Below are 25,495 nucleotides of genomic sequence, written 5' to 3'. Positions count from 1 at the left end.
CTTGCTCGAACGCTAAGCACGGGGGGGTTACGGGAGGGGCGTAGCTTCCCAAAGTCGTTTTGTTTACCGAACAGTAAGCTGCTTTCAAACTTGCCAAGGCGCCGGAGTCCTTCTCACTACACTTTGCAGCTCTGCAATGCCAGGTGCGAAGTGTTACAGCCTGAAGAGGAAGTATCGGCTTACCTCCTGGTACGGTATGTGCTCAGTTCCTCTTGCAGGATGGATGCTCTTTTCTGCAGAAAATTCACCTGGAAAACACAGTTGTCATGACAAAGGGGCTCCCAGCTGACAGAAGACCGATGAACAATGGTTGTGGTTTCCCAGAGGTGTCCATTCATTTACCTTCATTATTTAAATTTGGTTTATCTGCATTTATTATCTATTTGCTGGTGGCTACTGTGCATTGCGCTAGCAAGGGAGGCAGCCTGAATGCAATCCAGCAAATTACATGATATGGAAACACCTTCCATGACCCACATTCATACATATAGTCTAGAACTGCGCAACACCTTGAAAGAACATGTTGGTCGGGAGTGGTGTACTTTTAAAAACTTCAGCCTTAATAGATGCTTACAAGAACTCAGGGGTTTAGGAACTAAGCCTGGGTACAAGACTCCCATGTTCTGCCATTTCAGTGTTAACAATGACACATCGCAGGCAATATTAAAATCCTTTGCCTTTGATTCTCCTTTTCGAAAAAGAAAGAAAAAGGATCAGACTGTCCTCACCAGAGAGGTAAAATCCTAAGCATACTCTAACAGGGCACTGGTGCCATGCTAGGACAGGACACAAAGAATACACTGAAAGTCTCAGAAGGGAGGAAGAGGCCAACATATTTTAAACATAAGCAAAGCTTTGTTTGAGAAGTGAATGTTTCCTATTTGTTCATTGTTAAAGCCGCCTGGTTGGTACTTTTACCCAGCCAAGCCCTCTCATTCCTCTGGAACAATTAATAACCTTGACAGGTGCAAGGATTCCACTGCTTTTTCTGTCTGATGTTTTTGAAGCAGGAATTTCAGCAATTTCAAAGGAGAGGACACCTGTGCTTCAGAAGGGAGCCCTGCTTACTGAACAGTCTGTAGCTGGCTACTGTATTTCACTGGCAGCTGCCAGCTAGGCTTTTTCTGCATTAACACCCACTATTAGGAGTCTGGAGTGACTTTTGCTCCTTTGAAATGCTGTGTATACTCACAAAAGCCCTGCAGGTGGAAATCAGATTTCATTAAAAAAAGAAAAAAGAAACCAAACAACTCCAAACTTCACTACAGGGGAAGCTGCAGATTTTTCCAGTTGTCACCTCTTCAATGTTTTGTACTGGCAAAATTATTAGATAAGCACACTTATTAACTTAAAAAAGGTTTCCTAGTTAAATTCTTAACTCCTGTATACCGTATACTCCACTTCTAATACATGGTTAGAATTGTACTGAGACAAATTTATTACAGTGTAAGTTTCCATGGACTGTAGCCCAATAGCAGCTTATGCCATGATAAATTTGTTGGTCTTTAAGATGCCATATTTTTGCTACTAAGACATTCCCTCTAGAAATTATAAAACTCCTGTTATGATTGGCAAGTGGGGACACAGAACTTTTTGGTCACAGATATCCCATATAATGTTCCATTTTTATTTCTCTTATGTATTTATAAACAGAGGCTAAAATTAACAGCAAGTTTCTTTCTAATGGAGCTCCTCCTGTCTTCAATGTTGGTGGTGTTTCATCCAATGTCTTATGTGCCAGAAATTATAGCGAGAAAATAACTCATTTCAAACTAGTATTTTACCAAATAAATATGTGGAAAAATGATTTTTTAACATTTTTAAAATTAAAGGTTTCCTCTCCTCATTCAGTGGGAACTCATATAACAAATATCCATTTTAACCTTTTGATCACCCCCTGAAAAGCTCTGGAATTAAAGGAATGTGAGAGCAGCAAAGTATTTCAAGTTTCTCCAAGTAGAGCGCAAATGGCTCCTAAAGGATCCTGCTCCAAAATGAATGAGTATATCATAGTATCGGAATGCTTGTTGTACACTCAGCAGTGGACTGAACAGTGCAGCCAAGCTGAACTGTATTCAGCCACTCTGTGCCTCCTTATTCTACACCCTTCTTATTCTTCTGATCCCTACACCCTGCCTGCACTCACATACAACAACAACAACAACAACAACAACAACAACAACAACAACAACAATAAATTTATACCCTGCCCATCTGGCTGGGTTTCCCCAGCCACTCTGGGCAGCTCCCAACAGAATATTAAAGCCACAATAAAACATTGATCCTTAAAAACTTCCCTAAACAGGGCTGCCTTCAGATGTCTTCTAAAAGTCAGATAGTTGTTTATTTCCTTGACATCTGACGGGAGGGCATTCCACAGGGCGGGCACCACTACCAAGAAGGCCCTCTGCCTGGTTCCCTGTAACCTCACTTCTCGCAGTGAGGGAACCGCCAGAAGGCCCTCAGCGCTGGACCTCAGTGTCCGGGCTGAAAAATGGGGGTGGAGACGCTCCTATAGATACACAGAGGCAATCCCTGTCATGCCATGGTTGGAGTAGGGATGGCTACCCCATGGCCTTCAGATACTGTTGGATCCCAACTCCCATCAGCTCCACTTGGCATGACCAATGCTCAGGGATGATGGGAGTTGGGAGTCCAACAACATATGAAGGTTTGCAGGTTCCCTGTCATTGGGTTAGAGCAAAGTTTCCCAAACTTGGGTCTCCAGCTGTTTTTTGGACGACAGTCCCCATCATCCCTGAACACTGGTCCTACTAGTTAGGGATGATGGGAGTTGTAGTCCAACAACAGCTGGAGACCCAAGTTTGAGAAACCCTGGGTTAGAGGGTCGGACCAGGGTTCAAATCCCTACTCAGCCATGAAGCTCACTGATTGATCTTGGGCCACTCGCAGCGTCTCAGTCTAACCTACTTCGCAGGGCTGTTGTGAGGGTCAAATGGGGTGTAGGAGAGCATCATATTGCATCCTGAACTCCTCGTAGGAAAGGTGCAATATAAACATAGTGATAAATAGGTAAAATGAACCAGAGAGCACAAGCCCCATTTTTGTGTGTCAGTAATGTCTTACTGCAGAAATGTGCCATTGTCTTGCTCAATTGGGTCCTCATGGTAGAAAGCATAGCAGCATTGTAAAAATTAACCTACCTGTTGCGCTGTGGGTTAAACCACAGAGCCTAGGGCTTGCCGATCAGAAGGTTGGCGGTTCAATCCCCGCGATGGGGTGAGCTCCCGTTGCTCAGTCCCTGCTCCTGCCAACCTAGCAGTTCGAAAGCACGTCAAAGTGCAAGTAGATAAATAGGTACCGCTCCGGCAGGAAGGTAAACAGTGTTTCTGTGTGCTGCTCTGGTTTGCCAGAAGCGGCTTAGTCATGCTGGCCACATGACCCGGAAGCTGTACACCAGATCCCTCGGCCAATAAAGCAAGATGAGCGCCGCAACCCCAGAGTTGGTCACGACTGGACCTAATGGTCAGGGTCCCTTTACCTTTACCTTAAGGAACAGCCACCATGCTCTATCTTTTAGGGAATTTTTAATGAACCCCCAAAGGGATAATTTGACTTCTTCCCATATGATTCTACTGCATATACAGCAGTAATGATTCAGCCACAGTATCAGCCATTCTGGTGAAAAACAGGCTGGAAAAGAAACCAAAATTAGGACTATGTACAACTAATGGCCAAACTGGGATGCTGTGTGCCATTAAATATATTGACAATTCTTGGAACCGTCAAATGTCAGGATGTGCACAGTTCCAGGCTTACAAAGAGAGGGACGTTTCAGATTTTACCTGAGATTTTAGCGAAATAATTGTGTCTTCAAGTTCTTGTCTCACAGATGCTGGCATCAGACCTTTGAGTTTGGTTTCATATTCCTGCCGTATAGAAGTCATCTGAAACCAAAGATATGAGCATTTACATAGCTAATAGGAGGTCACACAGTTGGGAGCTGTTACAGCCTACTTTTCCCAGTCTGAACTCCACATTCATCAAATCTATATGCAGGGTGTATAGATATATAAGAAAACAATTGTGTTGTGTTCCATTAAACTGAAGGATCCCTGAGTACTCTCACATGACAAATCAAGGTTGTCTCCTTCTCTACATTCAATTACTGTATTTTTCGCTCTATAAGATGCACCAGACCACAAGACGCACCTAGTTTTTGGAGGAGCAAAGCAAGAAAAAAAATATTCTGAATCTCAGAAGCCAGAACAGCAAGAGGGATCGCTGTGCAGTGAAAGCAGCAATCCCTCTTGCTGTTCTGGCTTCTGGGATAGCCGCGCAGCCTGCATTCGCTCCATAAGACGCACACACATTTCCCCTTACTTTTTAGTAGGGAAAAAGTGAGTCTTATAGAGCAAAATATATGGTAAGTGGTTATCTTAAGTTGTTTAGAACTGAAATGGTCAACTTCAACTTGTTTTCAGAGTCTTAAATAACGGCTGAAGAATCGTGTCAAAGATGCCAACATGAGCTTTTTACACATGTTGTGTCTCTCCCACCAAAAACTAAGACATAAAAACTGAATAAATTATTGCAGGTATAGTCTCCCAAAACCCATGTGCAGTCACTTCCTGCTCCTACTCACTCAGCACTGAATCTGTTCTTTTTTCAAGGCCTGGCCCACATGCTGTTTTTTCTTCCATCCTTCTCATAGCAAAGGTGGAGTGCATATTTTTTCTATTACAACGTATCCCCTTTTAAATATATAGAAAAGTTACAAGAACGGTTTTATTGTGTGTGTTGTCCCCCCTCCCCTTTGCATCCTGGATATTTTGGGACTGCTTTCCAGTGCTATTAAGTATCCTTCAGTAGAGTAATAAAGCTAAATAAAGCTAAAATAGCGAATGACCTAATGATAGCCAACACAGTATTTTAAAGACATCTCCCTAGCAGGAAAAAAAAAATAAACCCTACAAGACACTCCTTGATGCTCCTTCAATTCCCAATCATATTAATATGGCAGCTGAGCAAAATAATAATAATAATAATTGTCTTACTGTCCCCACAATGCTTTTAAAGTATAAATGAATAAAAGCAAAAGCCCTCTCTTAAGGAAGGTTTCCCTTCCCTTTTAAAACATCAAATCGTTTTTAAAGATCGTATGAATAGAGGGTTCCTTCGGTGTCCTCAAAACTTATGCTAAGATTCAATATTCCATGAGAATTCAAGCTAATTTGAGAAAACTTTTTGGGCATCTTGAAGAGTTTGTGGCGTCTTTCTCTACAGGTAAGAGTGAATAATGCCATGGAAATACAAAGCAATTGAAATATGACTCTTACTGGCATAACTGTTTTTGGGGAAAGCAACAGGGCTGCATCCTGCCTGTGAACGCTTCATCCTTTCATGCCTACATAGTCATTCCCAGAGAAAAAGAAAAGGTTTGGCTTGTAGACTACAATCCTCAGGCCTTACATTTAGGATCTGACAGGAATGTTGGAAGTCAGCTTTGCTGTAGCCAGTTCTTCATCAGTCTCAGATATTCAGAGCAAAACTTTGAAATAAAATGCATTCAAACCGACTACGGTCTGACAGAGTTGTTGCTTTTCAGAACAAAAGGAAGGCCTATGCAACTCTCCCCCTTCCTCTTTGGACAAGTAAGGCTGATTAAAAACATGCCATTCAAAACTTGGCCCACAAGGGATGGATGAGATAAAGGTTCCTCACCCCTTTGATCTGGAAAAGGGGGCGTTTCCTTTTCATGTGTAATAGAACCATAGAACTGTAGCGTTGGAAGGGATCCTGAGCATCATCTAGTCCAATCCTTTGAAATGCAGAAATATGCAGCTGCCCCAAACAGGGATCGAACCTGCAACCTTGGCATTATTAGCACCAGGCTCTAACCAGCTGAGCTATCAAGGCTCTAAAGCAATGGAGGCAATCCAGCTATGCAAACTGCAATGCTCATTCCAATTCCACTGATTAGGAGAAGAGACTCCAGTAGGTTTAGGACACATTATTATTTGAACGGGGGTTGGAATGGATAAAACTGACCAACTAAACGAAATATAGTTGAGTTCCACTGCATTCTGAAGTCGAGTGCTAAAACATTTCACAAACTCAAATGGGGCAAATCATCTCATGTACTAATTAATCTGAACATTCTAACATGTAGCAGCATAGAAGTTTGTACCAAATTAGCATGTTGAATGTAGAAATAATTGTTTCTCAAACACAATAAATTATCTTGCTCAATAACTACTGGGGTGCCATTCCATTGTGTAAGGAAGGTGTTGAGATGTATAGCTCTGAGCATCCCTTTAACCAGCTGACACAATCACTCATAAAAGATACTGGCTTCCACAAGACTGACAGAAAACCAACAACATACATTAGCATATAAAGTATCACTGAGCTGAACTAAAGATGTATATTGAATTTTTGAAACAACATTGAATTACCTGACAAGCAGGACCAATAATCAAAACGTTGCTCTGTTTTTTTTGTTTTTGTTTTAAAAGCAGAGTTTGGGTTTATACAGTGGTTCTTTTCGGCGTGTTCGTGACAGGCTTTGAAATAGCCACATCATAATCGCCTTCCTTCCCCCTCTGCTCATATTAAATAAATAGGATGACTTGAGTCACAGTACTCACTGAATGAGTTCAGTTGCAGCAGCTGCACAACTCTCTTGCCAGTGAGATGAAGAAACACTGAACACTGGATTGAACAGTAATTTGGCAGTTTACTTCAAAGAGAAAATGAAACTTTGGAAGTTGTGTTTAGCAGTTTGTTTGAGGTAGTCAAGGCAAAACAAACAGTTTTAAGCTGAAGCTTCTTTCTGCTTTTAGTTCCTTTCATGAAAAGTGAATGTATCCTATTCCTGAAGAACTATTATCAAATTTGTGAATACTTTCAGTAAACTCATTAACGGACTGTGGAGCTTACTTTTTACATTTAATTAGTTCTCAACAGCATGCCAGACACGATCCAGAAGTGATAGGGTCCTTCCCTGGATGGCGGACACTGTATGTACTTAGACCCAAAGCAAACCTTCAAAAGAAATGTGTGGTAGCATGTACCACTTTAAGCTGTATTGGAATGGATTGTCATGCAAGAAGCTTCCCACATGTAGGGCGCTGGCTTATTGGAAAGATTCTAGTCTAATCTTCCCTCTAATGTACTGGCTTCTTTGTTGTTGGCCAAGAGTCATATATAAAACTCTCTCTCGGCATTGTAAAGTGGTGCAATCTCCATGAGACTATTACGCTTGTTTTCTGAAGGCTTTTAACTGGCTCTAGATTGGTGAAGATGGCAGGAAAGATCAAAGAAGCCGACAAAGGGCAGTGGAAGTGTACAACAGAAAAATATTCCAGGTTTAAAGTGGGCTAAAATTGGTTTTAAAGTGACACTTGCTCATAAGCCTGCTCTGAGCAGGAAAACAAGAGGCCGAAAGCAGAAGACTTCTCTGGAGCACAAACCTCTATTGCACAATTCTTCTTCTTTTTAATAAATAAAATCCCTCAAAACAAACAGAAGATTCGCAAATTAACAAAGATTTGCAAGAGTGACATTCGTGGACTGTGCCTCGGATGTGTAAAAGGAGATTAGAAGGGAGCTAGATACAAATTGTTGTTACAGCCTACAAACTCACATGTTCTTACAACAGTGTTCTTGTGTCATGATGCTTCATGCTAATAAGGTAAAGGTAAAGGGACCCCTGACCATTAGGTCCAGTCGTGGCTGACTCTGGGGTTGCGGTGCTCATCTCGCTTTATTGGCCAAGGGAGCCGGCGTACAGCTTCCGGGTCATGTGGCCAGCATGACCAAGCCGCCTCTGGCGAACCAGAGCAGCACACAGAAACGCCCTTTACCTTCCTGCCAGAGCGGTACCTATTTATCTACTTGCACTTTGATGTGCTTTCGAACTGCTAGGCTGGCAGGAGGCATATCTTTAAGCTACAAACTTGTTACAGTTGCTGGAACGCTTTTGCCCTTTGGACTAAAAATCAACACGCTTAAGAACTTCAAGTAAACTTACTTGAAAACAAAACGAGTTATGATGTACATTTATCTGCAGAACCTATACAATTTATGTTTAATTGTCAAGACTGTGACAGAAGTTAAGACCTACTTGAAGTACCAGCAAACATATTCAAGCAGGGGGAAATCTTGCCAAACATAGTATGATGCGATAAAAAATATAAATGCAAAAGGGAATATGACACGCAGTTTCAATTCAAGCAATAATGAGAGATGTAAATCTTTTGAATGCATGTTAAACAAAAAGGATAGGCAATGAAGTCATAGCAGGCAGGCTTCACATGTAAAGAAGTAGGAGAAAGCACCATGTGAAACACATCTCCCCTTCCTTAGGCCAGTCTTTCCCAACCTGGTGTCCTTCAGATGTTTAGGGAGGCAGCTTCTATCCTCCCTGATGATGGACCAAAGAAGCTGGGATGGATGGCAGCTGTAGTCCTAGACACCTGGAGGCCACCAAGTTGAGGAAGGCTGCTTTAGGTTTGACCCAGGGGTTTTATTTATTTATATTATGACTTCTATCAGAGGTCAATGGTCAGAGAACTGTGACTTGACTTATGTACATCCCATTACTGTTGGAGCAACATTTTGTGATTAAAGCTGCACTCCTACACCTGAGATGAAGCCGCCCTGAATATTTTGATAATATTACATCTGAGTAAACATGCATAGGATTTGGCTGGAATTTTAACAAGGTGAGGAGCTAGGTCTTGAGGCTACTGAGAACAACAATCATTATTATTATTTCTTCTTCTTCTTCTTCTTCTTCTTCTTCTTCTTCTTCTTCTTCTTCTTCTTCTTCCAAAAGTTACAATACAGCTTTGTCTACTGCCATAATATCACAGAATGATCACCTCAATCCCACATCACGGCCATGTTGGCTCGCCAAATACCCTCAATAGGAACCCTATTTCTAACAGCTCAAAACACATCTTATACATTATCTAAATGATCTTTTGTCCCAGCACCGTAAAATTAAGCCAATATCATCACCATCGTTCAACAGGGTGGCTCCAGATGATCACAGCACTTCAAAAGTAAGAGAGTGGCCAATCACCAGAATGGCCAACCATCGAGGATGCTGGAAACCATAGTCCAGCAATACCTGGAAGGCTACAAGCTCCCCATGACTGACCCAAGGCCACCTAGTGAGTTCATCACATTGGTTAGGTTCTAACTGGGGATCTCCTCATCTATACCTTGGTCTCTGGAACCACAGAGCTCACAGCTAGGAAGGTATACTTTTAATCATTATGCACAATTTGAAATTGATTGATTGATTGATTAGATTTGGATACCGCCCTTCATCCGAAGATCACAGGGCGGTTCGCAACGTATGGAACCATTTCATTTGACCTTGAATACAAGTCTCCTGTCTTGTCTTCTTGATCTTAGTGGTATCTTAAGACATATATGCTGAAGGAGTGGTCAAGGACAGACTCTGCGTATGCTCAGAGGCACTCTCCTTTATCATTGCCTCACATGCCCTCAGCAGTACTTGTATGGTATTTGTATAAAACTTTGGCTGTGGGGGTGGCATTGCTCATGTTCTTATGTGATCCCATTTAAGCGTGGTAAAGAACTGTTCTAAATGTGTGATTTCCCACCCTGCCTTCCTGTGTGCATTTTAAAAACCGTGTGGTATTTGAGCTTTTTCAGAATAAATCATCCATTCACTCAGGGTGGGGCTTTTGGGGTTTTTTTTTTTTTTTTAATCTAATAAAACATTAAATAAAATGTGTTTGAGTTTGCTTAACATATGGTACACATTTTCTTGAGAAGAAACAAAACACCAGAACAGCTCAGTGTTTTCATTTTCAGGCATTCAGAAAATAAGTGCTGTGTTTTATCAATCTGGTAATTTTGTGGATCTTATGGACTGAAAGGTATCACCTACCTAGGGAGGCTAAAGTAATAGCAAAATTTACACCTCTGTGTAAGAAGTCAAACAGTTGGTTATGTAACAGTGGGGTGGTGATGAAAGGCCCCAGGGAATATCAGCCAAAGGTCTTAGTTTGGGTTGGGACATCACCTTGGTTAGGCTTTCACAGTATCACATTGCTCTACTGAAGGGGGAAAGATATGATTCCAGAAGTTACTACATTTCCAAAGTATTAAGAAGTATTCATATTGGCACAAGTGGCTTCTCTGCTGCCTATTGAGTATCCAGCTCTTTTAAAAGTCTCAAAATTATTTTTTAAATTGTATTAGCTATATATAAAGGTATTGTATATGAAATAAAACTCAGTAAATATATAAAAGACACCGAATCCCGCCCCCTATCCTTATCCAAGGGAAGGAGTACATATTCGAAATACAGTGGTACCTCGGGTTAGGAACTTAATTCGTTCCGGAGGTCCGTACTTAACCTGAAGCTGTTCTTAACCTGAAGCACCACTTTAGCTAATGGGGCCTCCTGCTGCTGCCGTGCCGCCAGAGCACGATTTCTGTTCTTATCCAGAAGCAAAGTTCTTAACCTGGAGCACTATTTCTGGGTTAGCAGAGTCTGTAACCTGAAGCGTATGTAACCTGAGCTACCACTGTAATCAGGTAATGCGGTTTGTCTGGGACTGCACCACTTCATAATGCATGATGTTTGAATGTTCCTCCATGACAGGGGGGAACCCAAACATAACACACACACATACACACACACGACTCCTTGCCTATAGAAACTAGATTGCCCAGGATTAGAGCATAAATTTGGAGATTTTTTTATTCAGTCATGCAATTCCCCCACCTGCTTTCTGAAGGGGTATGACCCAAGGGCTGCACCATGTGATTTGTCTGAACATGTAGCCTGTCTCCAAGAAAACGTATTATTTTAGTGACTGCTGGTCTTTTCTTTCTAAAACCAGATCACCCACCTGGAAAATCCTCTGTTTGTAGTTAAGCACTTACAGTTTATATAATTCATAACTGCCAAAGAGAAGCAGCCAAGCAAACCTTAGGAAGCAATATGCTACATAACAGCAGCATTCTTGCGATTACGTGAGTTGGAGAGGAATAAAAGTCATCACTCAACACCATGGCATAGCTGTGGTCAGAAAACACTTGCTACTTGACTATTCTGCCAGTGTAAAGAATCCTTCATTGCCTCTGCAGGGATCTTACTGCCAATGAGCTCCTTCTCCTGAAAGAAAATATATTGGTGGCTGAAGGTCTTCTATCATGAGATGACAGATGTGTTGCACAATATGTTTCACAATACGCATCCCTCCTCAAGAAATGAAGGAGGGAGCCTCCATAATACCCTTGGAATACCCCCCCCCCAAACAATATGACCTAGGCAGCCAAAGAACAGTTGCAGAGTTTTACCATAAGAACCTAGGGTTCTACATTTGCTACTGGTGTTGAGTTGGGGATTGCGTTATTTAAGTTTTTCATCTGGCCTCCCCCAAAAGGCTCAGATTATTTCCAAGCAGCCAATCTGTACCAGTATATATTCATTATTAACTATTCACTAGCTCTCAAACTATGTTATCAGTGAAGATAAGCACCGAGAATAGGAGGGTGGTTGGCAGGAGAGAGAGCCATTTCACTTCTCTTAGAGGTAATGAGTTCTGTCTCTCTGTCTTTCTTAGCCACTCTGGAGTAACTGATCTGACAAGAGCATAGGTCAGGGGTGAATTACAATTCCCATCAGCCACAGCAAGCATTGGATGATGGAGGTTGTCATTCAGCAATATCTGGAGGGCAAAAGATTCCCCACACCTCTCCTAGGACAGTAAGAGACAGGAATGAATGAATCAGTCAAACAGTTCCTTACATGGACAGTTCCTAAACAAGTTCAAAATTAAATACCCATGTATATAAGATCATAGTAGGCAAGGGCATGATCCACCCTCACAACTTGCAGAATGCTCTTGGTGGAGGTAGCTTGAACTTCTTTGCAAAGCATGGAAGGCAATGTTTGGGTGCTTGGTCGGGATACAGTGAGAGATCTACAGACTCCAAATATGGATTCCCATCTAACAAAGAGCTGTTGTGCAGGAGGGAGCAGATCAGGTATTGGAAACCTGTGTCGTCCCCCCGATGTTCTTGCACTACAACTCCAATCACCCTTGTTCATTAGCCATGCTAGATGGAGCAGATGGCAGTTGGGAATCCAACAGCATATGGAGGGGTCACAGTTCCTGACCCGTGAACAGAACATGGCCCAATTCTTTCTCAGTACAGTGGTACCTCGGGTTACAGACGTTTCAGGTTACAGATTCTACTAACCCAGAAATAGTACCTCGGGTTAAGAACTTTGCTTCAGGATGAGAACAGAAATCATGCTCTGGGGTGCGGCAGCAGCAGGAGGCCCCATTAGCTAAAGTGGTGCTTCAGGTTAAGAACAGTTTCAGGTTAAGAAACTGTTCTGAAGACGAGAGTTAAATAAATTACTTATGCTCTCATGTTATAAGTCCCCTTCTTGGAAAAGGACAGGGAATCAATTTAACTCTCAATTTCAGACAGACATATCATACTGTTCTCCAATGCTTCTCACAGGGTACAGCTGGGGGGGGGTGTCTAACAATTTCAGCTAAAATTCCACAGTTGCAGAAAATTTAAAATAGACATTCACTAAAATAAAAACCTGAAAAATATTCTTAATCACGTTCTTAATCATGCGCTACAATCCCTTGTCAACCAATATTATTTCCATCTATATACACGGGAACCTAAAGTCAAGATGCATTACTTGCTCAAGGTCAAAATAAGCAGAGACGCCATAGAAAATCCTTGGCTGGTCACTGTAGGAGGAACTAAGGCTTCATCAGAGAAGAACCGACAAGCAAGTAAACTTGAGAGTGAAATGGTGGCTCAGAATTATAACCAATAAAAGTCATACACTGTTTATTGGCTCAATTAAAACAGGATTGAAATAAAGCCCAGTGAAATGTTTTAGGATCAAAGTATAATTTTAAGAAGTGGCCTGTTGGAGAATAAATTATGTCCCAACCAGCTGCAAGTATCATAGAATCCTGGCCTCCTTCCCATCCCACTACAAAAAAAGAGAGAAAAACCCTACATAGATCCCATACTTTGTATGTAGCAGATTTGGTGATTTAGATACATATTAATTTCAGTTAATAGCTTAGTTACTTTTCTGCATTTACTTTGGACTTAATCTTTTGTTCCTGCCTAAGACATTACTGATTGTCCACTTCTGCTATGGCTGAAGTTGTGTTGTGCAAGCTTTGAGTAGGGCTGCAGACATTAACTTTAAAACACGCCACCACCAAATAGTCATTATTAGCCGAAGTACCAGCTTGTAATATACAGGCAAGGTGATTGAGCGGGTGGTTGCTGAACAACTCCAAGCACGCCTGGAGGAAACGGACCATTTGGATCCCTTCCAATCGGGATTCAGGCCTCACCATGGGACTGAAACTGCCTTGGTCGTGCTGGTTGATGATCTCCGGCGGGCTAGGGACAAAGGTGAGAGCTGTTTCCTAGTTCTGCTGGATCTCTCAGCGGCCTTTGACACCATCGACCATAACATCCTTCTGGACCGTCTAGAGGGGCTGGGAGCTGGGGGCACTGTTATACAGTGGTTCCGCTCCTTCCTCCTGGGCCGTGTCCAGAAGGTGGTGGTGGGGGGTGAGTGTTCAGACCCCTGGGCTCTCACTTGTGGGGTGCCTCAGGGTTCTGTCCTCTCCCCCATGCTTTTTAATATCTATATGAAGCCGCTGGGAGAGATCATCAGGGGGTTTGGACTGGGTGTTCATCAGTATGCAGATGACACCCAGCTCTACCTCTCCTTTAAATCAGAACCAGTGAAGGCGGTGAAGGTCCTGTGTGAGTGCCTGGAGGCGGTTGGAGGTTGGATGGCGGCTAACAGATTGAGGTTGAATCCTGACAAGACAGAAGTACTGTTTTTGGGGGACAGGAGGCGGGCAGGTGTGGAGGATTCCCTGGTCCTGAATGGGGTAACTGTGCCCCTGAAGGACCAGGTGTGCAGCCTGGGAGTCATTTTGGACTCACAGCTGTCCATGGAGGCGCAGATTAACTCTGTGTCCAGGGCAGCTGTCTACCAGCTCCACCTGGTACGCAGGCTAAGACCCTACCTCCCCACGGACTGTCTCGCCAGAGTGGTGCATGCTCTAGTTATCTCACGCTTGGACTACTGCAATGCGCTCTACGTGGGGCTACCTTTGAAGGTGACCCGGAAACTGCAATTAATCCAGAATGCGGCAGCTAGACTGGTGACTGGGAGTGGCCGCCGGGACCACATAACACCGGTTCTGAGAGATCTGCATTGGCTCCCAGTACGTTTCCGAGCATGATTCAAAGTGTTGGTGCTGACCTTTAAAGCCCTAAACGGCCTCGGTCCTGTATACCTGAAGGAGCGTCTCCACCCCCATCGTTCAGCCCGGACACTGAGATCCAGCGCCGAGGGCCTTCTGGCGGTTCCCTCATTGCGAGAAGTGAGGCTACAGGGAACCAGACAGAGGGCCTTCTCGGTAGTGGCGCCCACCCTGTGGAACGCCCTCCCATCAGATGTCAAAGAGATAAAGAATTACCTGACGTTCAGAAGACATCTTAAGGCAGCCCTGTTCAGGGATGTTTTTAATATGTAATGCTGTATTGTTTTTAATACTGATTGGGAGCCGCCCAGAGTGGCTGGGGAAACTCAGCCAGATGGGCGGGGTATAAATAATAAATTATTATTATATTATTATAGTCTCCATTGCAGCATTTATGCTACTAATGTAGAGGTAAAGATCCTTGTTTTTTCTCGATATTTACTCCAGACAGTTTATATATTGCTTGATTGTAAAAACGACGACAACCCTGCTTCCAACACTTCAGTTTTTTTGCTAATGTACCCTGCAGCAAATCAGCGCTGCAAATATATTGCTGGTTAACAATAGAATTTTTGTCTCCTCTGTTAGCATATGTATGAGGCTTTCTGTAAGAGTTACCCCATCGGTTGAGAAATTCAGCACTACTTCATTAGACAGCTAAAATATTGTTCCTGATGAAGAGCTATCAGGAACCTACCACACTTCTTGTCTACTGATGCCCATTTTTGCATTTGTGTTTCCATTACCACATTTTTTCTTTACTGAATAGCCCAGCTCAGGCAGCCCCATTCTAAACTATTGCAAATAATTCTGCCCCATGAAAGGAGACAAATCCTTCAATTGTTTCTATGGTTCTGCAAAATGATTCATTGTGTAAAAAGAAAAGCTGTATCTTCCAACGTGTCCTTTCCTAATAAGGAAAATAAATAACTGAAATTGCAGAACATCTCATCAATGCTGGAACACTGGCACAGTCACTTAATATTCTTATCAAAATTTCACTCTCTTCCTTTTAAGCAAGTTTACTCAGTGCCTTTCAACTTTGTTTACATGCCTTTTCTATCTCCCTTATCCCCTCTTTCCACTTCCTATTTCCAGCTGCTCAAATCACGTTAACTATCTGTTCTTTGCCACGGCAGCTGCACGCTCACCTTTGTACTTTTCTGAGACTGTGCCTGATTATCAAGGTTCACTTCTTTGTAGCTACCATTTACCTCTGTTGGCCTCTTTGGCAATGTTCTGCTTGTACAAGAACTCTCTACTCACTTTGGTATCTTTCCACTTAGATAAAAGGACTGGAAAAAAGGGCTTAGAAAATGATCCTAGCCCTCATTTCCCGTGTTTGGTGATTCTGCTATATACATTCGTTGCAGATTGTGAAATCAAATTGTCCCTGTTGCTACAAAGACACTTAGCAAGCCACTAGTCTCTTGTGTGCTGTTGCTTAACACCAGAGCAGTACACAACAAGACCTCACTCATCCTGGGTGCTGATCTGGGTGTGTTTTTCTGAGACTTGGGTGAGTGCGCTGCGCTTACTCAGATACCACCAAGAGAGGTTGCAAGGGCCAGTATGGGAGTGGAGTGTAGCTGAGATCCATCAACTTCCATCTCCATCACCAGGAAACCCCTATCTTGAAGCTGGCTGTGAGGGCCTGCACCTGGTGATTGGCCAAAGACCTCCATGCGCATTTCCGTGCGCACGCGCACGCACACACACACACAGGTTGGGAGCCTCAATGGTGACCCTCTGGAGGCTTCACCCAGGGCAAAAAAAACCCAGCTAGCCCTCCAATAGCTACAGCGCTGCTAGGGAGGGCTGTTACTAGTGTACCATCTACCCTGATGCCCAGTAGCTTCTCTGACTGAGCTGGTGGAAGTAATCTCAGGAGTGTGCTGGAGGAATTAAGAATGATAGCTCTGGTTGATTTCAACATCCATGTTCTGGCTCAGGACTTCATGGCCTCTATGACAACCATGGGGCTGTCTCAAGTTGTCATCTGTCCTTGACTTGGTCTGGAAATGGGATGGTGGTGGATAGGAAAAATTGGATAGTCAACTTAAGGTTCTACTTTCCTTTATCTTTCACTTATATAGAGTTGTTACAGAAACAAGTTCTACCCAGTAATACAGAATCACAGTATTCATCTAATGGACAATACATGGTTTTCACTTATCCATTAGTGATATTAATGTGAACAGTCCCCTTCCCCATTTTCCCTTCATATAATTTCAACCAATTGGGCTGTTTCCAGTGTCTCTAAAATTTTAACATAGTCTGAGCCCTCTAGCACCTGACAAGACCAATCTTGAGATCAACCGACAAGTAAAAGAATAAAACAGGCAGCAAGAGGATCCATTATAACATAAGCATGATGATTTAACTTATTATATCCATAACCTGCGACCAATCACATTTCCTTTAATAAGAAGATGTGGCAAATGTTCTCTATGATTAGCAACCAAATTTTTCAAAAGATGCATCACTGTTGTGTGAGAACACATTTATTTAATTGGAATAGACACAGACAAGTTAGGCTGAAGACTGTAAACACCCAATGGTCAAAAAAATAACTTAAGTTAGAATAATAAACATTCAACTTGCAAACTCAATGTGCCATTGAATCATATTTCTCTTGCAATTATCACTTCTGTTTTCATTTTGCACTTTGGAATGAAATGGAATCAGTATTTTCTAAACAGACTTCACTCTGTTTCTAGACAACAACATATTCAAGCCTCCATTTTCTTGTGTTTGAATTTATTTCAAAATAAATATTAAAGAATGTGAAAATGATAGTGGAACTTATCCTTATTTTTTAAATAATATTCACAAATTATTTATATTTGATTTTCAGTTTGGGACCAATTATCTTCTACTGTATTTAAGATGCTTTGGGGACTTGTCCTAGATTAAATGTCTTCAGAGATATAAAGGTGGAGCTACAGAAGGGAGATCTTAGCAATTGTGTACATTCAGGCAGAGATCCCTTTTTGACTAGTGTCAAAAGTTTTAGCTGTCAAACTTTCCTTTGGTTTCTACTTTCAGAAGCCACATTTAGGTCTGGCAATTTTGCTTAGCAATACTGCCTTTTTTTAGAGATCCATTCTATTAAATTTAAAAATATTTCTCACATGCACAGTGGGGAAAGCTAATGCCTTGCATGCTGCTAAGATGAAGGCCAAGCAAAAGTGCATTCATCTGAAGAACAAATGACACAATACAATATGGCCATGTCTGTGTAATGAAGCACTAATGGTGTATTCTTCCTAGCAGGGGTGACAGGCATCAGAGAAGCGACCGGAGTGAAGCAAGTGCTTAACTGTTTACAGCCCTAAACTTTCCCCTCCCTCACCAATGCTTGTAACCCCACCTGTGTTCTGGACTTACTTTGCAGCACTGAAGGAGGCCACAGGGCCATCATTACACATGGCTGAAGAGTAATGTGTAGTTTGCCCTCTAGTGAACTTGTGAGACATGAGCACAAAGTTAGAGAGTTGCCTCATCTAAAAACAAGGCAAACATGAAGAACCAAGATACCACCCAACAGGAAATAATGAGAAACAGCCTTGTGTTTTTAATTAAAAACACAACAATTTTTTTTCATGTCTCATTCATTTGTTTGTTATAGAATCAAAACACAAGAGTTTTCCTTTTAATGAAAAACAGCAGCCATTTAAACCTGCATTTCTCTCACTCAAAACAGACTTGCAAAGGCCCAGGAAATTGCCTTTTGTAATTGTGCCAAGGCAAATTGTGAACCTTTAGAAAATGTGTTATCAAGACAATAATACTTGGTACACTTAGGGGGGAAAGTACTAAGGATGTGCTTTAATTATCATGGCTGTTAATTAGCTGAACTGGAATGGGCTACTATTCTCTCTCTCTCTCTCTCTCTCTCTCTCTCTCTGTGTGTGTGTGTGTGTGTGTGTGTATGTATGAGACACACAGTCCATTCTACCATTTCAGGATTCTTCAACTTATTCCCATATTATCCTGCTGTATGTATATTTTTAGCTGTGTATCACTGAGTGATAGACATCAGATGAACTCTCCAGTGATGCATTATGTGAATCAGCAGTTAGAAACTATAGTAGGGAGGGAGAAGGCAGCTAATAGAAGAGCATCTCCCCCAAAATTTGTTTCAAATCCCCATTTTTGTTTTTATTCTCCTCTGCTGAACATACAAAGTATTTGTCATGGTATTAAGGAACACTTTTTGCATGTGCTGATTTACTGACCGATTAGGTGGCATAGGACGCGGTGGCACTGTGGGTTAAACCACAGAGCCTAGGACTTGCCAATCAGAAGGTCGGTGGTTCGGATCCCCACGATGGGGTGAGCTCCCGTTGCTCGGTCCCTGCTCCTGCCAACTTAGCAGTTCGAAAGCACATCAAAGTACAAGTAGATAAATAGGTACCACTCTGGCGGGAAGGTAAATGGCATTTCCGTGTGCTGCTCTGGTTCGCCAGAAGCGGCTTAGTCATGCTGGCCACATGACCCGGAAGCTGTACGCCGGCTCCCTCGGCTAATAAAGCGAGATGAGTGCCGCAACCCCAGAGTTAGTCATGACTGGACCTAGTGGTCAGGGGTCCCTTTACCTTTACCTAGGTGGCATGTAGATGTACATAGGAAACAACAGTGTGCTGGAAGTACACCCAGTGAGCTGTTGACTAGTGTACCTATTCCCCTCCAGGACAGAGCATGGAGAAAATGAGTTGTATCCAGTGTCAAATCATACTCAGAGCGTACCCATTAACACTAATAGACATGACTGGCTTAGGCCCATTAGTTTCAGTGAGTCTCCCATGAGTTGGAGTAGAACACAGTGGGTTTGTGGGTGTCACATGACTGTTCACATGCAGTTCAACCCATTTCCAGAATGTTGTGTAACTCCTCCAAGAAAGGGTTGATCAGATCGTCAATGGCAGCCAACCTACACCCTCCCCAGTCAACCACAGCAAACCCCACAAAGCCACTGACTGATAAAAGCAGCTGGGCTCAATCCATCGGAACACATCACAGCAACTTCTCATTTGTTGTACATGCATATAACCTTATTATCAGCCCCGCTACTTAACTCCCATTTGTTATAAAAACGTGTGGACATTTATGTATAACTAAGAACGACAGAAGGAATTATGAGTTATAGGTAGCAGATAAAGATCAGAAAGATGAATGGAATGGGGAAATGGGAAGCCTGCATAAAAATTAAAGTCTTGGCAGAATTTTTGGCAACTGTTAAAGGACACCTAGGATTTATTATGTACTACCTTTCAGCCTGTTCTTTCTCCAAGGATCTCAGGGTGGCATACAACTTTATACCATCCCATCATATTATCATGTTAACTTACTGAGATACGTTACGTTGAGAAATAGTGATAACTACACAGCTGAATGGGTATTTGAACCAAGTTCTCTCAAGTCCTAGAGTGATACTTTAAACCCCACATAATTCTAGCCCCCTTGCTGTACAAAATGCAAGGATAATAGACTATATGAAGTAGAAGGTAATGAATGATAAACATGAAAGTATAAAAATCAGGAATCAGAGCGTTGGTTCATTTCCTTAAACAATGAACCGCTCCCTCAGAAAACATTTTCTCTCTTTTAAATATGCAAACAGCCACAGCATTACTCATGGAAAAAGAATCTTTCAGATTATCTGATAACTGTTCTTGCAATATAACTATGCAAAGTATACAGAGTTAAGAATGAACAGCAAATATTTTGGCATTGGACCAAAAACTGAAAACTTTACATGTGGGGTTGTAAAGAAAGAAACTTTTTAATCCTCATAACAAGCAAAGGATCCATGGCTAAATATCATGGCTCTAAGAATAAGTATTTCTTTATTCTCTTTTACACTGCAGTATTTCTTGTGTTGCCCAATTCTACATGTCTAATCAGATGTTTAAGTTCAATGTCCCCCCCCCCCGGTAAGTGTGCACAGTACAACTGCAGCCTTAAAAGCTCAGGATGATATTTCATATGCCCCTTTAAATAAACGTTTTGTTTTTCATCTATATAGCACTTGAAACCCACAAGTCACTTCATCAGGAGTAGGATGCGTGGGGAAAAAGCAGTGTTCCAGTACTTACCTTTTGCATTCCCAAGTCATACTCACTCCTATTTATTCAGCATGTTTTAGCATTATGACCATGAGCAACCCTGGTGTTTAGACTTGAATGTTCCCTTTCCACTTCCCCACCCTTCAAGGGAGAAAAGAGTTTAAAACTTCTGTGAGTTTTTGTTCAAAACTGATGGTCAGAAGCTTTAAACTTCTTTCCCCATCAAGGAAGGGAAGGCCTCTCACCTGTTGATCCTTGTAACGCTAAATCATGGTTTAACACTACATCTGAATATAACATGTCTCATTTGAAGAAGCACTTAATATACAATAGAAGAGGACAAGAGAATGTCATATAGTTAATATGATTTTATCTCTACTTAAAAGTTTTATTTGGTGTGTAAAGGCATCAACCTTTTTAGGCACACCCAACTGATGCTCGATCACCAATGCGTGGATCCTTTTGGACCTCGAAGTAGGCAGAATGGGGGAGTAATAGGGGGCGTAAGGGGGTTGGCTGCACTTATACATGCTCTGCCAATACGCATGGAGGTCAAAAACAGAAGCCCTGTGTGAAATGTTTGCCACCTGTATAGGTTTTCTGAAAATGGTTAAATTGCCCACCTGAATAAATACCTAAAAACATATATTACAAATAGTATTGCCATTTACAAATAAATATGTATCATTTGACAGCATAAGGTAGCTGAAATACTGGGTTGAAAGAGACAAAACTACATAAAAACCTGTCCCCAGGGTACAGACAGTTTAATTCTTTTTCTATGAACAAAAACAAATATAAAGCACACGTCTTCAAGCAAGAAATTGTTTTCCAGTATACGTACAGTCTCCCTGCCCAAGGGCAGAAATCTATCAAGCAACAACATTTTACCTGTTCCTGTGTCTCCAGATCTCTGTGCTGTAACTTCTTTTGAACAGAGCGAACCTGATTGCAGTAGGTTTCAATTTCATCCTGCAAGCCCTGAAAAAATATCAAAACAAAGCAGATATGAACATTCTTAAGATCAGAAAGAAACAAAATGGAATGAATGCAACATCTGAAAGCTTAACTCATGGGTCTTCTGCATTCCGCAATGACAAACAGGGTGGTGGCCTCTATTAGCTTTCTTTTCATTAATTCCTTTCTACAGCAGCACTGATAGCAGTTGTATTTGTTAAAACAAGGCACACTAGTGTCCTTTAGGACTGCTGGCAAGTCATGGGAACAACAACAACAGGCTTCCAGGAGCCTGCAATGGAACCTGCTCATTTATATGATCCATGGCTCTGACCTGGTCTCATTTCCCTGTGGGGAGTGGAATGATAAATTCTGTTCCATGTCCTCATCAGCTGTATTGCAAGTTCCTTCCATTGCTTCTAGTTTAAGCATTCATTTCGTATGCACAGAGTTGGGTCTCTGGATGGGTCTTGCTCTGGGTTTGCCTCCCTCCAGTCAGAGGACAACACCAAGAACATCAACTCTCTCACACACAAAAGGTAGGCTCTCTCCAACAATCCAGTGTAACGAGAATCAGAAGTTCAACACTTAGACACATGCCTTGCATGCAGCACTTTCTTGGGTTCAGTCTCTAAGGCTGGGAGAATATTTCTATCAGAAACCCCTGAGAACTCCTACCAGCCTGTATGGAAAATACTGAGCTAGTTGGAAAAATGGTCCAACTAGACAGAAAGTGGATTCTAGGTTTTCAAAGTAAACAATCTTTTTCAGATGTAAGAGCGAAATGTGTCCTTGATAACAGATTGTGGGAAGCATTCAGTTAGATAAAGGTAAAGGGACCCCTGACCATTAGATCCAGTCGTGGCCGACTCTGGGGTTGTGGTGCTCATCTCGCTTTATTGGCCGAGGGAGCTGGTGTACAGCTTCCGGATCATGTGGCCAGCATGACTAAGCCGCTTCTGGCAAACCAGAGCAGCGCATGGAAACACCGTTTACCTTCCCGCCGGAGTGGTACCTATTTATCTACTTGCACTTTGACATGCTTTCGAACTGCTAGGTTGGCAGGAGCAGGGACTGAGCAACGGGAGCTCACCATGTCGCGGGGATTCAAACCGCTGACCTTCTGATTGGCAAGTCCTAGGCTCTGTGGTTTAACCCACAGCGCCACCTGTGTCAGTTAGATAGTTGTGTGCAATACACAATGGGACTTTCCTTCCCTCTCTTCCCCAGATTTGTTCCGGAGGGTTGGGAGGACACCCCCCCCACAGCAGATTTAGGGGGGACACCAGGGGAAGGGATGGAGGAAAATTCTGTTGCACAAAGAGAAATCCTTCTATGGATGTGTAACTTTGAATGCTGCTCCCTGAGATTAATAATAGAAGGTGGAATTTGCAATGAATGTGCAGTTTGCAATGGACTGCATATCCTCTTTGAATTGGACTTAAACCTCTGAACATTACTATCTCATCACTATCTCTGAATTCTATCTCATTGCCCACTAAAAAATGTAGACTGGATAAACTAGAAAACATAGGACATGATTCATTTGAGTGCTTGTGGCACACTTAGCACTTCCTTCTCAATGAGCAAAACTTTTAATCCTACTGGAAGCAACTAAAATAACTTGCAGTACAAAGATCTAACATCATCCCCTTTCTAACTCTTAGACAATTAACAGAGCAGAGTAGGCTTAAATCTTTTACAGGATAAAATAGCTATCCAGATAAGATAAGAGAAATACTTCTGATAGCCCTTGCATAATTGTTCTGAAGTGATTCCAAGAGTTAACTTGAAAGCATTAATGCTGTAAAGCTTTAACATATTATGATGCCAAAAACCTTAATCGACACCGAGAGAGCTTCAGATGTTAACAATTCCATATTGTTATACATTACATACATACACAGCGTGCCATAATGGAAGTCCACCATAAAACACATGTTGCAACATTTGCTGCCAAAGGAACCAAGGTTAGGGCAGTTAAAAGAAAGGTCTGTAATGCCGTCTTTTGTCCCCACATCCCTTTCATTACATTGGGCAATGAGGTGAAAAGGCTCAGTTGTTGTACCATGCTCTTCTGAAGTTCTGGGTCCGCCAAATTCATACATGCTCCTACTTTTCAACAGCAGTATGACACTGTATCAGTAATTAACAGTATACAAATTACAGCATCTGAACTTTTTAATTATCTGTGTGCTTTGGGTTCCTCCACCCTCTACCAAGTGCTTCCAAAAAGCTAAATTATGGAGTAAAGAATGGGCTTCAAACTTGTTTGAAATTAATTGCCACAAGTTATGCGTATTACAGGTCTGATGCAACTAATGAGAGCAGGCTGACTATGCTGAACTCCAGCAAAGTTGCCCCATCGTATGCCTTCAGACTATCCCCTAGGATCATTATCATTCTAAAAAGATAATATGCGTAAATGGGAAAGGAATGAACTTTACATTCCAACTTCCTGGGATTTCTAAATGGTGGCATGGTGTAACTTTTGGCATCGTTGTTGCTCTTCCAGTGGTGCGTTATGATCTGGATTATGGGAATTAAGACTGCTAAGAGATGTGCCAAAAGTAGAGCTGGGAATTAAAAGCTGTGGCAAGTATCAGCGGGAAAAGTGTACTTTAACTATACAGAAATAAGTTTGTGTGCATTCTTATTTTAATTTGCCCAGAGAATAGTTCAGATTTGACAAGAAGCTTCATGCAGTCATTTTGTTAATAATATCCATATTAAAATACATCTTCAAAATAATATCACAATTCACAAATGAGGACACATATGGTTTAACAACTGACAGAAGAATTTTTACGCAATCTGTTGACATGTCAATTTATTGGCAAATTCAGATTCAATTCAAAATGGCAGCCAGTGTTCAAACATCCACAAAGACTACTGGCCCCACCTTGGGAGTCCCATGCAAAGTTTGGTGACGATATCTTGAGAGGCGTCCAAACTCACAGAATACAAGCAAATGGGCAAACCATTTCCCCAAATATATAGATGGTACATTGGTCTTCAGAAAATAGGGTGCTACTTCACATGCAATAGCTTTGCATTTGAAAAAGGAAGGCAGTTGCCCTTCCTATCTGGTCTCTTTAAGGCCACTGTTAGCTAGGAAATTTTCCCCATACATGAAAGGAGTGCATTTTATTAAAGAAGAGCAACTGGACAGACACTAGAAGACACCTGCAAGATGTAAATTAATCTGCCCCAGGATAAAGATGCACTACCTACAATCTGGTCAGTTTTTCTCCAGTTTGGGAAAGTATGTCATTTACAGTTTCCATCGCTAAAGACCTAATCCCATCACTAAAGACCAGATATACTTTATAAATCAGATTCTTAATAAGAACTATTGGATGCATCACTGACATGCTACATTTTGCAAGCAATTTGAGTTAATGGGCTGGGAAATACTCTATATTCAAGTGAGAGATTCGGGCTGTGGATATTAATCCAGAAACCTGCATGCCCTCTGCTGCAGTTAATATGCTAGCCTTCCTTTCTTCAAGCAGGATACATTTAAAAATGTAATAAGCAGCACTTGGCAGCTTTTTCTGGAAACACAATATAGCATCTTTTGAAAATTAAATGTAGAATTAAGGTTCATGATTCAGCAAAAAAGCTTACTGCACTAGTTTCAACTGCTCAATAATACACTAGGCATTTTTTTCAGAAAAAAACACACCATTCAGGTTCAAACCTCTAAAACCCAAAGCCTACAGATTCCTGTTAAATGACTAGTTGGGATGGACCATACAGTGTCACTTAAAAATAAAGTCTGATGGAATGATACCAGCACTATGGAATTATGAAAGTGACTGATGTGTTATCCTCAAGGGATAAATAATGACTAAAAGTTACACTGTGCAAGGAACAAGTATTAATCAGATTCTCTCAGCTGCAGAGATGACTTGCATCACTGCTATAAAGATAGCTTTTTATTTCAGCCAAGTTGGCTTTCAAATGACAAGCAAATATGTTTGCTGTTGAAGGTTTACACCATACCTGACCTTGGATGTGCTTTGTATTGGCCAGAGAACAAGGAAGTGCAATGTTTTGCTTTCTAGCACAGATATTCCATACTTTGAAAGGCACTTAAAAATGTAAATGAGATAAGCTCTACTCCTGTAACAATGTGAGTGCACTATAGAGTTATGGAAAAAGGCATAATCA

General features: G+C 41.8%; 1 protein-coding gene across 4 annotated transcripts in view; it reads right to left on the bottom strand.

Moving 5' to 3' along the window:
• Window positions 1-25,495, bottom strand: part of CEP112 (centrosomal protein 112) — a 224,113-nt gene that overhangs the window by 3,094 nt on the left and 195,524 nt on the right. For 3 of the 4 annotated variants that reach the window (XM_081849579.1, XM_081849578.1, XM_081849580.1), the window contains 3 exons: window positions 21,254-21,343; window positions 3,807-3,908; window positions 184-248 (listed from right to left, as the gene is read on the bottom strand). In XM_081849579.1, the coding sequence (XP_081705705.1) occupies window positions 184-248; window positions 3,807-3,908; window positions 21,254-21,343 (257 nt within the window). Of the gene's footprint in view, window positions 1-183; window positions 249-3,806; window positions 3,909-21,253; window positions 21,344-25,495 lie in introns of those variants that run through there. The other variant, XR_014153298.1, reaches the window with a different exon arrangement.

This window comes from Podarcis erhardii (assembly GCF_964252035.2).
Source record: "Podarcis erhardii genome assembly, chromosome: 2".
In the NCBI taxonomy this organism is placed as follows: domain Eukaryota; kingdom Metazoa; phylum Chordata; class Lepidosauria; order Squamata; family Lacertidae; genus Podarcis; species Podarcis erhardii.
Note: the sequence above shows the minus strand (reverse complement) of the source record. Positions and strands in the feature narration are given on the sequence as shown.